Source organism: Sylvia atricapilla, chromosome Z (genome assembly GCF_009819655.1).
Source record: "Sylvia atricapilla isolate bSylAtr1 chromosome Z, bSylAtr1.pri, whole genome shotgun sequence".
In the NCBI taxonomy this organism is placed as follows: domain Eukaryota; kingdom Metazoa; phylum Chordata; class Aves; order Passeriformes; family Sylviidae; genus Sylvia; species Sylvia atricapilla.
Genome location: NC_089174.1, coordinates 8,545,625 through 8,564,898, shown reverse-complemented (window position 1 = coordinate 8,564,898; position 19,274 = coordinate 8,545,625). Strand labels below are relative to the sequence as shown.

General features: G+C 47.8%; 1 protein-coding gene across 1 annotated transcript in view; it reads right to left on the bottom strand.

Annotated features, from left to right (window-relative positions):
* GPC3 (glypican 3) overlaps positions 1–19,274 on the bottom strand; it is a 133,099-nt gene that overhangs the window by 42,968 nt on the left and 70,857 nt on the right. Inside the window, exons 3-4 of the mRNA XM_066338539.1 lie at positions 13,266–13,399; positions 10,017–10,142 (exon numbers count right to left, since the gene is read on the bottom strand). Of these exons, the coding sequence (XP_066194636.1) occupies positions 10,017–10,142; positions 13,266–13,399 (260 nt within the window). The remainder of the gene's footprint in view (positions 1–10,016; positions 10,143–13,265; positions 13,400–19,274) is intronic.

Here is a 19,274-nt window from a genome sequence, read left to right as displayed (position 1 = left end):
GCTTGCTCATGTTTGTTTAAAATAAATCTTGGCAGACCACAGAGACTCCAGTACAAGAGCAGTAGTGTTGTGCCCACAGCCAAAAAAATGAGTGGGATGACCCAGTTAACTGCAAGCTGATTAGCATAACATCAACCCCCTTGCAAAATAATGACTATCACTGATGTGTGATTTCAATAATAAAGAATTAAAGCATCAGAATATAATTAATGCTGTCAACATTGCTAATGGAAAATAGGTGTTGTCAAACAATCCTGATTTCAGTCTTTGATGAGATCCAGCCTTAGGGATCAAAGTAAGTGCTCAGACAGCACGTACCTTGACTTTGGTACAGTGCTGGGCTCTGCACCACAGGGTATCTCGATTTACACGGGTACCACGAGAGCCAGCAAAGCTCCCACAGACTAGATTAAACTGCCAGGGCAGCTCTGCAGAGGAGGGCAGCCAAGCTGCCCTCAGCTTTTTCATCAGCACTTGGGAAAGAATATACACTCAATTGCTGTGGGATTTATGGAATGACCAAGTTTACCAGAGTGATTAAAGGCAGGAGAAGAGGGACAGAACTGCTGCACACTTGCCTTTGGAGGAACACATCCCCACACTCAGAACCTGGGTAACAGCTGATGATGCTCCAGTGTAAGAGAAGCACCAAACTCAAACTGAGGTTGGGGCCAGAGTGATCAGCTGCCACCACCAGTGCCTGCTGGCAGCCACAGCAGTGGCACGGAGCACACCGGCGCCTTCTCTGGGCTGCTGCCACTCATCACAGCCCCAGTGATGATGGGCTGTGGTGCTCCACAAGCACAAAACAAGTCCTCATCTCCAAGAGCTGGCAGCCAGGACAGGCACTACCAAACCCCAGCACAGCCTCCGAAAGTGAGATCGCCGAGATAACACCAGCACCAGTCTGCTTTACTGTACATCTGTTTTTCCAGTGCCATGGGTAAACACCATGAATTTTCCTTTCTGCATTCATCTCCTACACATCGTGTTTTCACCCAGCTCCCAGCACCAGCCCTAGTCCTGTCTCCCTGTCTCTCAGCTCCCTGCTCCCCTGCCCAGCTAATCTTCCATCCTCATGCTGCCAGGCAAGCTCAGACAATCACAGTCAGCCCATTTCACGTGGGTTTGGGGGAGAAAGTGGGACTTTAGCAGGCATTTAAAGAAGTGGAGAGAGGCAGGAGGGATGGTGGAGCCAACTCAGGGAGGATAGGGCATAAAGCAAGAGGCATGTGGACATTTGGCCACAAGAGCTATCAGGGCACACTTAGGGCCTTGGAGATACTCAGGGGCTTGGCTTAAACTCTACACTAGAGGATGAGATCTACCCAGACATGTGGGGATGCAAAGGCAGCCCCAGATCTATACTGGTGCAGCAGCGATCTGCCCTGATCTGGAATACTCACATAATTACAGAACTGAGGTAGATTTCCACTCCAAGGCAAGCTCAGAGCAGGAATTTCATGTACAGGAGCTCTCTGCACCTCCAGCTGGGTCCCCAACACCAGGCATTCCCCATATGCATCTCCAGTAATGGCAGGCAACCCTGCCAGATGCTGCACTGGAGAGACGACACAGGAAGAAAGGACAGGGACAGGAGAAAGGAGGTGTTCGTGCCTCAGGAAAAAAATTGCCTGTGTATATTCCTTTTCCAGGCATAAGCAGCTTTCCCAGGTACAGGCATCATTGCAAAGCAGATTCATCAGCTTAGCTCTCCCGAAACTCCTGAAAAAAGGGGGCAGCTGGCTGCACAGCCATCCCAGCCCTGCCTTCAGCACCAGCACCCCAGCACCCTGTCCCCGGGGCCTCCCGCTGGGACCCAGCATTTTGCAAAACGCCTTTTCCTAACAGCTGCCTTCTCCCGGGAAGCACAGAAGGCGGCACAGCGGCTCCGGGCTCAGAAAAGCCTCCCCGGGCTGACGGCCGGGGCCGGGAGAAGGGGCCAGGCCGGGGCCGGGCCGCAGCAGGCCGCCAGCACCATCTCCTGGGAAGAGGCTGCTGCCGCAGGCACGCCTCTGCTGACACTCGGGACGAGCTCTTTGCAGGAGGACAGACAGCAGATTAATGAGCCATTCATCCCGCTGCTTAGTTGTCGCGCTGAGTGCCACCGTGCCGGCCTCACAAACGCGTCCGGACACTGCGCGTAAACATCCGCGGCGCGCACGAGTTTTCAGATGGCAAAGAAATTCCTGTCCTCGGTGCCACCGTAGATTTAATTTGAAACACTGGTGGAACTCAGAAGTACGCTGCTGAAAGGTCTCCTGTGGTTTCAGAGATTTAATCAGGAAACTCACACAGGTTTTAGCAAGAGCAGGACCAAGCCCACTTGGTGCATCCCTAAATTAATATAGTCTCTCTCCTAAACAGTTTTATACAAAGAAACACAATAGCTTGGGTTTGAGTGGGCGAAATCCCTTCTGAAATCCACACAAGGGCTGCCAGAGAAGATTTCTGTAGCCTACACAATGTGGTACAGGAGGGAGGAACGCAGTACTACAGCAATACTGTACTATAACTCCATGTCCAGAGCCTGAAACTGTTCTCCAGAAGATTCTGCTGGGGTGGTGGGGACCTCAGATCAGCCTTCTCGGGGGAAAGAGTCTGCTAGAGAAGGAAGCAAACCTGAAAGCATTTGCAGAGGGATTTCTCCCTAAAACAGTGATGGAGAAACAGTGTCACCTCCTGGTGCTTCCCATCTGGCCAGATACAAGGGTAGGTACCCGACCCAAAATGAACCATTTGCACCACTACACAAGTCCTTTGAAGCAGTAAGGCAATGGGCCCCGCTGCCTGCACATCTTTGAGAATGTATTGCAAAAAAAGAGATGCACAGGGACCCGCTACATCCCACCAGCCAGAGACACGGTCCTGTGGGACTTGGGTGCTTTGGGGGACACTTCGTCCAAGCTGAGACCTCCTGGTGTGCTCAGGTACAGAGGGGACACCAGCTCCCCTCAGCTGTGCCACTCTCTGTCCCAGCACCCGCCTGGAGTGGCCACATTCAGCCATGTGGGATGCAGCCAACCAAAGGGTTAAAGGCTTTGAAATGTAGCTTCAGTGAGAGACCTGCATTCCTGAAATGCCAGAGGAGTTGGAAAAGGCAGCTGGCACCCCTCCCTGCAGCTCAGGCCAAGCAGCTAGGCCTTAATATGGCAGAGAGATGCCTTTGCAGCCCCAACAAGCTGGGGGTCCCAGGACAGTACCCACGCAGGCTACTCTGCATCCCCCCCAAGGTGAAGGCTGAGCCCGCAGGCATAAAAAGCCAAAGCATCACTTTCCTCCCATGACCTCCAGTCAGTGCAGAAAAGGAAAAAATCACTGAGCCATCTCGAGCTGTTTTCAGCTTATGCCAATAAAACGTTGCCCTCCTGCAGGACACCTGCGCCACTTCATGAAACCCATTTCATGCCTCTGCCATGGTGATTGATACCAGCATGGAACAGCAAATATGCACAGTGGATAAAGTCCCCCACCCCAGTCCCCGGGGTCTCTGTGTGGAAGGGGTATCAGTGTTGCAACATGAGCATGGTCTGGCTCACACTTCACAAGCAAAGTCCAAAATACTTTTCTCTTTGACGTGTCTCAACGTCAGTCAGCAGCATCTCCTTGCTCGGGCTCCCTGGGTATGGGCTCTTGCTGGGGACGTGGTATTTTCCAAACACAAATGTCACATTGCTACATGTGCTGATACGCAGCCCTCATTAAAAATTACTTTAAAGACAACCACCTTATAAAATCACCAATAATCTGAAGTCTTCTGTGGAGATAGCACAACTGCAGACCCTTCCTGCTTATTCTCATCCACCAGACATAAATGCCAAAGTATGCTGTCAAATTGAGGGATTTTCCTCTCCTCTTCTCTCCACCATCCACAAATGTCTCCTGTGAATGTTTGGTCTCTCCAGTCTAAATGCAGCTCATTCCAAGCTTTCATTTCAGAACAAAGAAGACAAGATGACAAATGTTATTTAAATATATGGCAATGAGTGTAAAATGTGTGTTCATACTACTCGACCCTGCTAGGCTTTGAGATGAGTTACTACAATAACCTGACATGTGATTTAGAGAAAGTAATCCTGAAAGTCAAACATAAAGAATTACACCTTTTAGAAAAAGGAAAGTAAGTATGTAATTCAAATTGCAATTAATTTATGCCTGCCTTCCAGTTACAAATTATTTATTCAAATGCATCTCCAGTTTAAACAGCACAGTATCCCTCACAGGCTCTCTCTCTACTACCTGTGTTCACTGAATTATACTTGTCAGAGAGAGTGAGTGGGGGACAAACACAACACAGACACAACACAACACAGAGGTTTCACTGCACAGGAGTTAATAACCGAGTTTGAGAGAGCAGCATTCCCTCAGACTCCCAAAGCTGCTCTTCATTTCAAGTTGTGACTTACTACAGATCATGTGGACTGGTGACACCGAGTCCTCACCACACAGGAGGCAAAAAGGATGAAAAAGGGGAGAAAGAGAAAAAAAGTTTTGCCTCCACCTCCCACCACATTCCTTACAGGAACCCAGCTCTTATCTCCAGCTGGTTTTCATGGGTTAGTAAAGGTGGGTGCAGTGGTGAAGCCAACAACTCTGACCCTGCTAATTTCTGGTTTAGTGACACAGCCTCAGTGTCACATCATCAGTGGAAGCAGTGGGGGCCAAAAGGCTTGAAAAGCTGTTTCCAACCCACCCATCCTGCCCTGCAGTCAGGGTGTAACTGCTGGATGTGCCCACAAGCCTCCAAGAAGAGGTGACAATGCCTTCCCTGAGAGTTTCCTCTCTTAAGACAGATTGTCCAGAGATATCTGGTCAGTCATACCCCACAACAGACATGGGCTGCCTGTGGGGTGCAGTTCCACCTCAGCTGTTCTGTTCCATATGGGGTGAGTGTCCCCACCATCCCATGACCATTTGCAGGCATCTATTTCATGGGAGTGCAGGAGGCAGGGGAGGGGTAGGGTATATGGCTCCCAGGTGCCTTCCTGGCTTTGTTTGCTTGCTTGCAGAGAGTCCTTGCAGTCACTGCAGAGCTCGTGATGCCGCAGTCAATTTACACCACCAGCAGCTCCAAACGAACTGCTTCAAAAGCAAACAGGAGGATCCAACGCTCTCAGTGGGAAGTGTTCTCACCTAACGAAAAAGGAGCCATTTTCTGCTGGATTTCCAAAAATCAACACCTGGAAGCCTCTGAGAGCACCCTCAGATCCTGCCGTGTCAGTTCTCTGCCAAGAGAAGTGCTGATTCTTCCCATTTGCCCCACAACAAAGCTCTACAGCCAGTGAGTGTGCTGCAGATGATGGCTTGGTCATAAATGTGAGGTCTCAGGTAATCACCCGGCTCTGGCAGATGGGACAGAAGAAGGAGCAGCAAGAACTGTAATATTCATAGCAAAACAGTGGGAGTTTACAGACAGCCTGAAGTCTCCCTCTATTCTTTTTTCAGTTCAAGACAAATACATTATGGAAAAATTGGCTAAACCCGAGACCATGCAGCAGGATAGAGGAAGAATCAGGATCTTCATTTCTGAATTACTCTGAAAATAAAGATGGCCACTCAATAACCCACTGAATTTGCCTGCTATCCTTTCATTATAGGTTATACTTGCTACAAAGCTGTGTTTTATGGGCTTGGAAAGTTACACAGCCCCCTCTTTGGGGATTCCATTGGATCAGATATTTTGTAGCACTGCCAGAAATAACCAAACCCTTCATGAACTAAAGGGTTATTGCTGGCATGGAATTTCCTTTGTTCCAAATACAGAATCTCATTTTTTTGTCTTGCTTCCAATTGTGCTTTCATTGTTTATAGTTTGTATGATTAAAACAAACCACAGTACGTTGGCAACAGCAGGGAAATTCGAGACTTCTAGCTTGAAGAAGAGAATCTGGCAAGGTGCTAAAAATATATTAATTTTGAATTGGTACAAAGAAAACAAGAGTTATGCTGGTGATTTAGATTAATGCATGCATTTGTCTTGAGAAATTTGAAAATGGCAGTATCTAACAGTAAGGCTTAATATGCTTACAAGTTTTGCAGTGGGCAGATGTTGCTGTCATTCTATTCAGAACAGCTTGAAAAGAATATACTCATGTAAGCAGATTATTAAACTCCGAGACTCTAGATTTAATAGGCTTTTAGTATTAAATACTGCAAAACCCTGATACTATATATGTAAAGTTCGAGTCACCTTTGAGATTCCAGTGCTGAGCTCCCATAGAAATTGAGGTGAGTTTGATATCTCAACACCTACTTGACTTAAGCTGAAGGCTTTAAACGAGCTAATTACTCAGTCAGGACTTCGATGATAAGAATCGACCTCTGTTTTTTCTCTGCTTGGGATGGAGATAAGGATAAGAGAGGCCGGACAACATTTCACCACCTAACACCACCAGCAGGAGGTCTGGTGAGAGGATGGGGCATGAGGACAGAGGGAAGGAGGGGCATCACAGAAACCCTGGTTTAGGCAGGTTTAAGCTGTTGCACACCCACTCTGCCTGTCTGTCTCAGGGCAGTGCCTGGAACTGAGCCCAGAAAAGCTGCAAAGAGGTGCCCAGGGATGCACAGAGACAGAGGAAAATCCAGCAGGTCTGGTTCCCAGCTACCACAAACACCCAAGCACCGTGAACCCTCAACAGGCTCTTTGCAAGAGGTGAAATGTGGCTTTTGCTATGAACCTTTGTGGCGTCCCATAAAAGCACAGTGTGTTTTTGCACACTCTGAAAAGTGTGAAAAGCAGGAAAGTGTTGCCTTTTATTTCTTCTTCCCACTTCGGCTTAAGTTCTTCAACCACGCAAAAGCACTGATCTGCACTACAGAAAAATCAGCTTTTTTCATGTGGTTGCCACTGTTTGCAAGCAGTCATTTCGAGGCACCACGTCCTTAATCTACAATAGGGATGACAACCAAACTATTAACCCACAGGTCAAACTTTGGGAAGGAGGATGAATTCTTGCCATTAGACGGGGCAACATGGAAAAGCAAATGATCACAAAGTAAGACTCAAAAAAACCAAGGGATTAAAAGCAGGATAAAACACTCCATCCAGCTGCATTGCACTGGAGCCCCAAACATGCCACCTTCAGTCAGAGCAGAGAGGCTTAATAGCAAGGAGGAACCAGAGGATGGCTGGAGGCTCAAATTGGGAAGTGAGACCCAGTGGAAAGACATTGAGTACATCCAGTCCATAGGGAGGAGAGACCCTCTCATTGTCTGTGGGTAACAAAGCACTGGGATAAACAGGACAGAGGAAATACCAAGCCAGAAAAACCACAGGAGTAGGATTGCAGGGTGCCAAAGGGGTTGTTTGCATCGAATAGCAGGATACGCATTGTTGGTATTATCAAGTCCTTGGGTGCACTGGCAAGGACTGTGAGGTTGCTATTCCCGGCTTGATTTAACATATTATAGGAAAAGTGCTTAGAATAACTAACAAATTTTGTCATGACGGAGATCTGGAAATGGAAAAATCAGTAGGGCTCTTTTCTAACTTAACGAACACTCAGGTACTACATTAGAAATGCAAGAGGTAAACAGCCACAATCCCTACAAGAACATGATCAAATCCTGGACATGCTTATAGAGATGCTCACACTGACCTTACAGACCCAACAAAGTTCACTTATATCCACTGCCCACACAGCACCAGACATGGAAACACACGGAAGCACAGAATGCCCCCAACCATCACTTCGCCCTGGTCTTCATCTGACCAGCAGATTCAGCAGGAGCTTTCTAGTTTACCCAGGAACCCAGGGATTGCTTGTGCCCTGCTGTGTTGTCCCTCCAACAGAGACCAGGGCTGAAGTCACTCATGAGGGCCAGGGCTTGTGAATGTGAGACTTTTCATGTCTGTCTGTAAAGGGCCTCATCCACCCAGTCTTCCAGGTCAGGTAGCTTGAAGCAGAACTAGACTATAACATCACATGTCTCTGCCCTCCCTTTAATCCTGACCCAAAAGCTCTTGGTCAGCTCCTCATCCATCCCTAGGTGGAACTCCAGGCACTCCAGATGGTCACTGACATAGACATCCCATTCTTGTTTCCCCTGCTTGTCCTTTCAAAGAGCCTGTACCCTTCCATGCCAACAGGAACCATCCCACCATGTTTCCACCATCCTTCTTTCTGGCAGCCACTGCATATGTGGGACAAGCACCAGGACAGCACCCTGAAATTAACACTAGATATTCAAACCATACCAAATTTCTTTGCAAAATTTTTGCAAATTTCACTGCAAAAAGCGGCAGGATGGAGTCTGATCACCAACAGTCCAGCAGGAGAGCAGAATTTCTCCAGTACATAACACACATTCTCAGAACAGCTTGAGTATGAGCTGCTACACCATGAACAGCTGCTTGGCTCCCTCTTGGGGAAAACATTGAAATAAAGGAACTGGCAGCTTGGAGTAGTCGAGCACTGTTACCTTATATGCTCCTGATTTTCAGGAATCCTCCCAGACACCCTGAAAGAGATGCCAAGCTGGGAAGTCCAAGCACATGAAGCAGCCAGAGTAGAGATCATTTTAACTACATGTTTGCTTCTATTTGAAACATCCTGCAAGTGGGTCCTGGGAGAAGAGCACCCTTGACCACCCTAGTTGAGCTTTATTTAACTGAAGTCTCCCTGCTCACAGCAAAAACCTCTAATATCTGCCTGCAAGGGAACTGTCACTAAAATTTCATAGGAGCTGGCAGAGCAACAGATCAGAGGGGGCAAGGAGAGGAGTGGAAAGGCACCCTTCAAGCACAGTAGAGGATTTATTCCTTAACTCAACAGCCAGGGGCTGAAATCTTGGTGCCCCCTTCATGCACACAGACTGTCCTCTCCCTGCCTTGCCCCCCTGCATGCCATGGCACCCAGGTGACATACCATATTGTGCCCACGACAGTCCTCTGGTATTCTTAGCAGAAAGCTGAAGGCTTTTCTATCACCTGAAGTCAGGTTTAATCTGCAAATAGCTCTGAACTTGCATTTGCAGGAGGATCTGGACTCAACACCCTTCCACTGCTACCACTTCACCCAGCTGTGGCATCAGCAGGACCCAGACCAGGGCCACTGGCCATGAGTCCAGTGAACTGTTATAAGCTAAGACCTCACCCTAGGACACCCTCTCCAGAGCTGCAGAGTTTATAGACCTGATTTAGGAGTTTTAATTAACCATCAGTGAGACAATATTGAAATATTCCTTTTCTTTCCAATTGAACATCTCAGTTAGGCATGGAAATTCAAAATTTTCCAGACATAAGTACCAATAGAGGACACATTTTTCCTTAGGCAACATAAGTACATTTTACTAAGCATGTGATCTTAGATGTTGAGTCCTTTTTTTTTTTCAAAATAGAGTTTGATGCTATTTTGGTCTATTCAGTGTTTCAGGTCAGTATTGCAAAGTACAGGTTAATTACCACCTGAAGTTACTGATCAAGAAGTCATAATTAATACCTCAACATTTCACCACTTCCTGATTTTATTTCTATTTCTTCCCTTATGCAAACTACTTAATAGCAAAGGATGCTTTGCAAAGTAGAGTGATTAGAGGAGATTTATGTATAATTATAAAAAACATTTCCAAGTTCTACTTCCACATTATTTAACATTCCCAGGGGGCGTTTTTTGCAAGAAAAATCTGCATTTCTTTTAACATTTCCTTCCTCTTTATGGTATGAATCCTGCACATGCCTGCTGCTGCTGCTCCCGAGGAGCCATCCCTGGACTGTGGTGCACCCTCCCATGGGAACAGTGTCAAGCTGCAGCTGCTGTCCTGTCTCTGGCCCACCCTGATCAAATCCCATCATGGATGCAGTCTTCACTACGTAGAAAACTCAGTGGAGGGCAGCACATAACCACTTCTCTCTGAGCAGACCTCGCTCATCCATCTGAGCTGCAGCACAGCTGGACACTGGCTCTGCACAAAGTCCTTAAGAGAGCAAGCCATGTCCTGGTCAGACTGCTCTTGTGCCTGCTGAACAAAAGATAAGCAGGACAGGGGAGAAGGAGAGCAAGGGAGATGGGATTCACCTCTCCACGACTTCTTGTCCATTCCAGCAAAACGTGTCATTCTGAACAGCAGAGCTGTGGTTGCAGATGTACTCTGGCAAGCTGCTGTAAAAACTGCTGTGGGACTTCAGCTTTGCAATCAGTTCCCTGGAAGAAACGGAAAGAAAAGGGTGCTCAGTTAAAAGAAGAAGAGAAGACGAGGTTGGTGTATTTTAACCAGTGAAGGTAGTCACACAAACACAACATTAAAGCAGCTTGGTGCAAACAAACCATGAAGCATCAGTTTTATTTCAGAAGCAAAGTAGCTTTTTGTGGGTTTCCTTCCTGTTATTCAGTCAAAGGCTAAGCCCATGTTTCTCAGGGCAAAACTGCTGGTGATGGGGAGGGATGTGGGGGCAGCAGAACCTCAGCCCAGCTCTGCACCAGGCAAAAGTCACACAGAGTCTCTGCACTCTCACAGCACCTGAGGAAAGGTGCCACTGGCTCAGGCCACCCATCCATGGGATAGAGCTGAGCAGCAAGGGCTCAGGCTGTAGTGTCCCCTCTGCTTTGCACAAGGCAACAAAAGCCTTTCAGGGGCTTTGTGTGACTGATGTTGGCCATCCAGCATTGCTGCAAGGGCAGGTGGCATTTTTGGTGGTACACCAGAGGTGGCATTCTCAGCACAGATCTGTACACACGGCTAAGGCTGTGTTTCATGCTGCACCAGCAAAAGGACATGATTTCAAGGAATGCACTGGGTTGGCCACGGGGTCACAGTCTGCATCCAAAGGGGCAGGTTGTACTCATCAAAATGGCTCTGTTGCAGGAGGAGCTGCAGGAGCAGTGCTTGCACCACACAGAGAGGATATGAATCAGGCTGCATCCCAGCCCTGTGCCCTCCCTTCCCAGCAACAAGGATCTCCAGCTGGTCACCTGCAGCAGCGGTCCAGAGGGCCAGAATACAGGCTGACTATGGGATCTACAATGCTGCCAGAGAGGTGACAAAGGCTGTGGGAGTGAGATATAACACCCCTACAGCCTAGGTCTGATCCCTCAGGGACACTCAGCAGCTGTGACCAGGGAATAGTGGCAGGTTTAATCAGGTAAATAGCACCAAAAGTAAGATAATATGAATAGCAGGGAGTGTAAGACTTAGCCTCACAGTCGTGTTGTTTGGTTTCAGCACATTTCCCCCTCTTAGAATTATATCAGTGAGAAGGAGGCAAGACGTTATTGCTCAACCTCCTTGCTCCCTGAGAGGAACGATGAGGAATTAGCACCTGGAGCAGGGAGCACTCTCAGGAGCATCCCCGGTGTGCTGTACGGGGGGATTGTCCGTGCCCTGCCAGCTCTGGGGAGGGGGATGCTCCTGAGAGTGCTCCTGCGCTGCCCTGCACTCTTAGGTAGCTTGGTGTGCAGAGGGGCGTCCGGCTCCCTCCATCTCTCCCTGCTTTGGCATTCCGTGGGGTTCCCTCGCCAGCCAGAGCCCGCGACAGCCAGCTGGGGGCAGGCGACACAAAGAGGAGGAAGCCCGTGCTCTGTGCTGCCTTTTGGCTGCCGAGGAGCGTGTTCCCACCGTGCTGGGGCTGCCAAAGCCCCCGCAGGGACAGCCCGGGAGGGTCACTCAAATCCTGCCTCGGACCACCACAGCACATCTTTGTGGGAACTGACAGTGGTCAGAAAATAGATTTTAGGCTCCAGGCAGTGTCCTGAAGCCTGTGAAAAAGCTAGGTACGTAACACTCATTCTGGCCAGGGAAATCATCAGGAGGAACCCAAAACAATCCTTGTAAACCATCCCTGTAGACAGCCTCCTCCTGACACCTGTTGTTTTTCCAACTTGCTTATTGGTAAAGATGTTTACAAGAATGTGGTGCTCTAAACGACCAATCCTATTCATTGTACCAAAACACTGTATAAAAGAATCTGTGTTTTAATAAACTTTGCTATAATGCCCCCGCAAAACTGTAGCTCTACATGTTGTTAATTAAGCTGTCCCAAATCATAAGGATACATCCTGCCCGGGCATTGCATACACTGACCTTCCTGTCACTGCCCATGCAAACGAACAAGGATTTGTCTGATGAGTCAAAGCCCCTGCAAAGGGTGGGAATTCAGCCTACAGCCCTCTGCACAAATTCGAGGGATGCTTCAGGCAGTCACCTGCATGAACCACCTCCTACATCCATCTCCTGCAGTGGGGCAGAGGTCCAACAAACACCATTTGGAAAGTCAAACTGAGGTGAGACCCGAATCATCAGTTATGGCAAACCCCAAGCAGGAGCCTCACTGCCCGTGGCACTCAGGTCCTTACATCCTAGGCACTGCCCTGCTCCTCTTCCACAAACCCCTGCAGAGCTGGGGAGAACAGGCAGAAGGAAACTTTCCTGGGGATCAGAGCTCCCTGCAGGGCAGGGAGGAACTCCTCCCTATCTGCAGGTATGAACCCATGTAATTCATCTAGGCAGATTTCATTAGCCTTCAGAGTCTTCAAAGGACATCTCTGTCAGATTCTGGGCTGTGTAACCTCCGACGTGTTGAGACAACGGAGGAATGCAAGTCCTGGTGCTGTATCTTTTGGGAACTGTATCAAGAATGTGGCCCTGTTACTCTTCAGAGATAAATCCTCCCAGCTTAGTCTGTCGCCAGTTTCAAAAATTGCCAAGTTTGCTTGTTTCTCCTCCACAGGGATTTCTCTTTTATTCAAGAAAGAAGTAAAAGAACTGCGTATCTCTGGGTGTGCTTTCAGATCCAGAGGGGAAATGCTGTTCCCTGACACATCAGTGTGAGCCCACTTAATTACAGCTTCTACTTACACAGGGAAGGAAACACAGGGTGCAGTGCCAGCAGTGGAGGCACCTGCTTCCTTTGAAAATATTCAGTAAAAGGCTGTTAACATCTCTGAACTACCACAAAACACTACACAAAAGCATGAAATGCATGAAACGCATTCCCCTTACCTACATACGGTGTAACACATAACAATTCAGGCTGGAGTGACCATTTCTATCTATAATTACACTTGTAAGTATTTCAGACACTATAGCAGTGCCCAAGAAACCCAGACAAGGAATTTGGTGTATTAACCTGGGTGCACTAGGTGACAAAATTCATGTAGATTCCTCATTGCACTTCAGAGCCTACCACAGAGCAGCTCTGATGCTCAGAGCCAGGTTTATGAGTAAGGGAAAGAAGGAGCTTTCCCATCTGCTTCCACAGGGCCATTCCATATGGCGGCTGCTCCTGCAGCCCATCCAGCAGGCACCACACTCAGCCTGACCCTTCTCACCTCCTCCTGCTTGACAAAGTTTCTTCTTGCTCGATGTGAGTCACTTTCAGGACTTTCTTGTCAATGAAAAGGTCTTCTGGATAATTAGCTGATCGAATCTGCCTCTGCTGAGCGTGGCCACATAACCGGCTGATCTGGAAAACACAAACACAGCAGTGTGAGGAGGTGTTGGGACTGCAGGAGAACAGCTGAGATGCACACTGGCACCTGCATGTGAGCTGCTATCGTCCCGTCATCCCCATCTTGCTCATAGCTCAGCAAGTACCTGAAAGCAAACTTCTGTCCTAAGGTTACAACCTGGCTTTTGTATAAATATCCACCTCCTGGGAAGGAATGCAGGAAGTTTCAGGCAAAATGTCAGGCATTGAAGTGCCCCTGTGGCTGTCAAAACCCCTGAGCAGGCAAATCTTCTTGTCAAGTTAAACTTAGGCTGGCAGGAGGGGGCTTGAGATGTTCCCTGCTCCTTCCTTCCTGAACCACAGCATTTGAAGACATTGAACTTTGGCTTGCTAGTCAGACTTTTAGGAAACACCTCCCCTCTGAAGGAAAATCCAAAGACCCTGGTTCTGCACCTTGAGGTATCTCAGCATCTGCACAGATTGCACTGCAGATGCCCAGGGATAAGCATCATAAACATCACTACTAATTAAAAAACCCAGGGCCTAAATACAGCAAGCATTGGGGCCACAGCCCAGTCATATCGTGGGAGGCCCTGATTAACAGGGCTCTGCTAATGGCACAAATTAGCTCATTAGCACACAGATGACTGGGACTGGTTGCACCAGCGAGGGAAGGAATCCAAAGCACCTCATTCAAGCACTCTCACATGGCCACTGTCCCAGGACTCATCCAGCAGTGGCCAAGGCTGCAGCCTTGCTGTGGATGGGTTTGCCACCATTTCCTTCCCTGGGACACTACCAAGGGACATCTGATCCCCTGTGGCACCACTGCCACTGTGAAAGTCTCCTTTTAATTCACTCTGTGCTGCTCTTGCAGGACTCATCCATGCTGGGTTGTGAAAGGAGCTTGGTTGATTGCTGGGGCCACGTCCAGTTAACACCACCTTCACTTTCTCTGGGCCTCATCCCATCACCCACATCCAGGCTTGGGACCAACCACACACCCATAAAATGCCCATTTCTTGCAGCACCTCATTTACCTCCACACCACACTGAATCAAGGCAATCCCAGTAAGCTGCACACCAGAGGCTAAAAGCACACCCGCTGCCCAAAGCTACAAGCATCTGATGTGTAAAGAGAAGAGATTAATTCTGTTCTATTACATCCTACATTTGGGTGGGCAAATAAATTAGTAATGTCACCTCTTTCATTATCAAGAGCGGCACAGTTTGTTTGCTCAGGCTGCCATAAAACAAAGAGTAAAACAGAAACCTCCTGGGAGCTGGGCACTGCAGTTTCTGTTCACATCACAGTGAGAAGAGATGCTGCCACTGGTTCTTCTGCAACCTGCAGTTTCCTCTGCCAAAGCAGTTCCTCCTGCAGCTGCCAGGGGAGCAGTTTCTGCAGCATCTTACCTGGTTTTTCCTCTCATGTCCTCCCTAGGCTCTGCCTCCTCTCTGCTTTGCCAAAATCAAGTTTTGCATAAGAATGTATCAGCCCTACTGCCCTCCCTAAATCACTTGGCAGGCTTCAAAAACAGAGGGAGGGAGGAATTCAGAAAATGGATCACATTTTGGGCCATTTTCTTTGCCTTTTGGTTTTTCTGTTAGCACTCATCCCTCTCATAACATTTACAGGTAATTCTGTGATGCAAGCAGATTGGAATAGGAGGAAATCACAAGACATGGGAGACCTGGAGAAGGGCATTTAGGATCTGAGATCCTCCCCACTGTGGAGTAGATGTCCCATGCTCTCTCTAGCCTGGCTGATGCCACTGTCCCTGTAAAGGACAGACCGGCAGGAAACCTGGGGGCTTTTCCCTCTGCCCAAGTCAGAGATGAGACCTGCCATGAAACCTCCTCCAGGGAAACATAAGATACACAAAAGCCCCAGGAGAGGGGGTTTAGAGGAAGCAATGCCACAAAGCAGCATCACTGCACTCCACGCTCTGCATGGACACAGAAAGTGGAGGAGAGAAGTGGGAAAAGGTCAGATATTTTAAGCTGCTGTTTGTGATGACTCCCTTTGATTCTCCCCAGCCCTGTGAAAATCCCCTCAATCCCTTTCCAAAGCCCAGCTTTCAGCTGGCAAAACCTATCAAACCCTGAGAGAAGAGCAAGTCCAGGATCAAGGGTTTTTTTCCCAAGGATGCAGAGAGGCGCTGAATGGGAGGGGAGGGTCTGAACGACAGCAGGAACAATGGCAGCACCCGAGAGAGTGCATCAAACAGCAAAGGGACTTGGCAAAGTGGGGATGCTTCATCTCCCACCCAGCACTGGAGCGAGCTCAGCCCCTCTGCTCCCAAGTCCTGCACAGGAGCTGCAGCTCAGCTGCATCCTCACAGCCCAGCGAGGCACCTGGCTACCAAGGCTCCAAGATCCACCACATCAGTAAGGCTGGAAAAGACCTCTACAGTCGAGTCCAGCAGCTGATCATCAAGTCAAAACATTGATCACTGAGTCCAGCCATCCCTCCTGTGTGAGATAAAACCACAATTCAGGATTGTGTTAGCTGTGACACAGGACAGCAGATTAATTTTTTATGGGTAGGAGGATGCACTGCTCAAACTTTCCACCAAGTTTTTAACTTATTTATTTATTCAAGCACCAACTAACCTTTTCAGGAAAAAAGCCCAGCCCTGCAGCCCATCTTGTAAAGTCACAGTGAAATAGTTGTCACCATTTAGTCAAGCAAAAACCTGGCTGAGACTTGAACTTAAAATAAAGTGAGTGAAAGTAGAAGTAACAGATTGCCTGCTCATTTGCAGGGGCGGCATCGTGTATGCTTTTTGGGGGAGGGAAAGATTTCACAAACCATCTGCCAAAGTCTGCTGGGCCACAAGCAGTCCTAGGACAACAGCTCCAACAGGACAGAAATCCTGTTTCAATCTTTCCTTCTTTTTGACTCTGCACTGCAGGCTCAGGAACACATGAACACAGCTTCCTAGTCTTCCTAATACTGCCTTCTTAAAGCAGGCTCCAAAAAGAAAAGAAAAATGCCACTATAGGCCAGTCAGAGAAGAGACAGATAGAAGCTTAGACCTTGAGGAGAAACAAGTGTGATGATTCAGCTCTCCAGGTATTGTTTGCTCTGGCAGGAGTAAGGACAGTCAGCTCTCCAGCACAATGGTGTGTCTGCAAAAGGGAGAGCAAAAGGAAGGGAGCATCTCTAATCCAGTTGCCAAAGTCGTATAAGCAACAGTGTTTAATATGTGGTTTCCTCCCAAGACACAAATATCAATGTGAAATTCAAAGCAAATCGACAGAACAGAACCACTGGCTCTTCTCCTCAGGCTCCCCATGCTACCAGGGGGATTGAAATTATACACCAGTCCTTATCTAAAGTATAGTCGGTGCAAGAGCTGTGCCTGAATTCAGAATAGGCTGAAGTTTGACACATTAACTCACAAAAAATTACTAAGTAAATCAAATGCCAGTGTGTTTTTTAGGCAACAGGAGTTGGACTTTGTTTTTAAAAGAATCTGCCAGGCCACTGAAAAACTACTGCAAGGCAACACCAGGCAAGAAAAACCTTCCCAAAGCCTTGAGCTTTACAAACCCCCAAAGCCACCAACACTGCAACAGCCCAAGCAAGACTTCCCTGCCCCAGCTCATTAACAGACTCACTAATTACCCGATTTAATTAGCCACCTCCATGCCAGCGTTACCCAGGCCACGAGGGGAAAGCTTTGCCTTCGGAGGACCACTACCCTCTGCCCCACTTCTTTATTGCAGCCACGGGGAGATCCCACACCCAGGCTGGGCAGTCCCTGTGCCCGATGGGGAAGCAGCTGGCTCCCAACACCCTGGGGGCTGCAGGCCTGTAATGGCCCTGCTTTAGGGGGAACATTGATTTGAGAGGAGCACAGGGACAAGGCTAATGGAGTAGCACTATCAGCCCACTTTAAAGCTTCCCCATTAATTTAAAATAAGAGGTGCCTGAGGACTGCAGGGAATGATGCCCTGCCAGCAGCTGGGGACCTGATCCACCACTGCTGCTGCCAGCTGAGTTGATGCAGGGGTGTAAAGCACAACCCTGCTCCAGGTGGGTACCACAGAAACTGGGATGACTGGGGTTAATTATCAAAGAATAGTGACCACAGTAGCAGGTTCTGTGCAAAGCATCACAGCCTCTGTGCAGCTGATGGAGGGGCACTTCCAGCCTGGCTATGGCAGGATGGCTTTGCTGACACCACCGAGGCTCCTGATGAGCCTGCTCTGCTGCCAAGGCACAAGGCAGCGTGGCCACACAGGGCAAAAACATCTTACCTTGCACATCAGCAAGGAAATCTAGGGGTGAAGGGATTGGAAAGCAGCACACTGGGATCCTCAGTGCCAATCTGAGCTTTGCTTTTAAGAGTAAGAACATTTTAAAGGTAACTTTCTAGATGATTTAGAAGGGGAAAAAAAAAGGACAAAAAAAGGTAGCTAATCAGCTTCTCCTTGGACAAGAAGAGAGTGCATTAGACACTGCTGGATACCTGCTGCTGCCACTTCTCATTCAGCCCAGGAGCTCCACTCTGCTCTAAAGGAGAATTTGCTATATCTGACCTTTGCTTAAACTTTCCATGGAGTTTCCATTTGTCTTTTCTATGAACTCTTCTGCTTATAGATTCATTCTCCAGGAAGACACAGTATTTTTCCCCCTCAAGGGGATGGCCTCATTTTTGAAGATTTCCTCCCACAATCTCCTTTGCTCTCTGGAGTTCAGATAAGTCATTTTATACATATCCGTGAGTTTCCTCTGGGAGAAGCCACACATTAAACTGAAAAGAGATTAACTATTATAATTGATTTGAACACAGCTTCTGAGAGGGTGATTAGCTGCAGTATGCACAGAACATCAAGAGACCACAGACATGCTGTCTTTGGAGGAACCAAATGGTGCCCACAAAACCCCAGGCATCCTCCAGTGATGGAACCCAGTCTGACCAGTGAGGCTGAAAGCCTCGGTGAGGCAGCTGCTTCAATTGGTTCTTCTTCCCCAGTTCTTCTTAACAACCCGCTCCACTACACATCACAAGTCTTATTAGCATTATAAAGATTGCATTTGTGCCCCGTTTATCTTCAAAGTCACCATAAAAGTGAACCTGAAGTCTATTACTCAAGCGCTGCTACAGAATTCCGCTTAATTAAATTCTAAAGGGCTTAAACCAAAAATATACATCGCGATGATGTGGGATAGAACATAAACTTTTTAATAGTAGTAACCAAGCACATTTACCATTTCTACAGGTGTAATAAAAATGCTAATATATGTTAATGTTTAGTCTGTGGTTAATGTTTTGTCTTGTTAATTTCCCCAGGGCTTTTATTACTGATTTAAATCTGCCACACTGCCCCAGTGATTGCATCGCCTTCCAAAAATGCGCCGGGCTCTCAAACGAACGCTGATTAACAGGAGTGGAGAAACATTTGGCTAGGACAAACACTCCTACTATATGCTTCTAATCATTAGATACATTTTGTCAGGAAGATGGGAAAGAGACTATTCCCAGCTCCCTCACCCCTCTCACAGCAGAAAAATGTGATTATGGGCATAAAAATGAATTTACAAGCCTTTATTTTAGGAAGCACATAATTATTAGCCAAGTAATGATTGTTCTTCTGCTTCCAGGCACTCAAGGAGAAAGAACAAACTGAGTAAGGTAACACAGATGTCTTCTATGAACACTCCAACAAAATTCCTCATTAATGGAGTATTAAATGTTATTAATCAGCTCCACAGTACTACGATCTCCATTATTCAGGCTGCAAGGATTACATAAGAGACAGCATCCTAACTCACTCACACGGAGACAGGAATCGGAGGAAGTGACCTACTCTCCGTGCTGAGGAGAACGTTTAATAATGCATCACCCTTAAATAATGCAACACTATAATGTGTAAA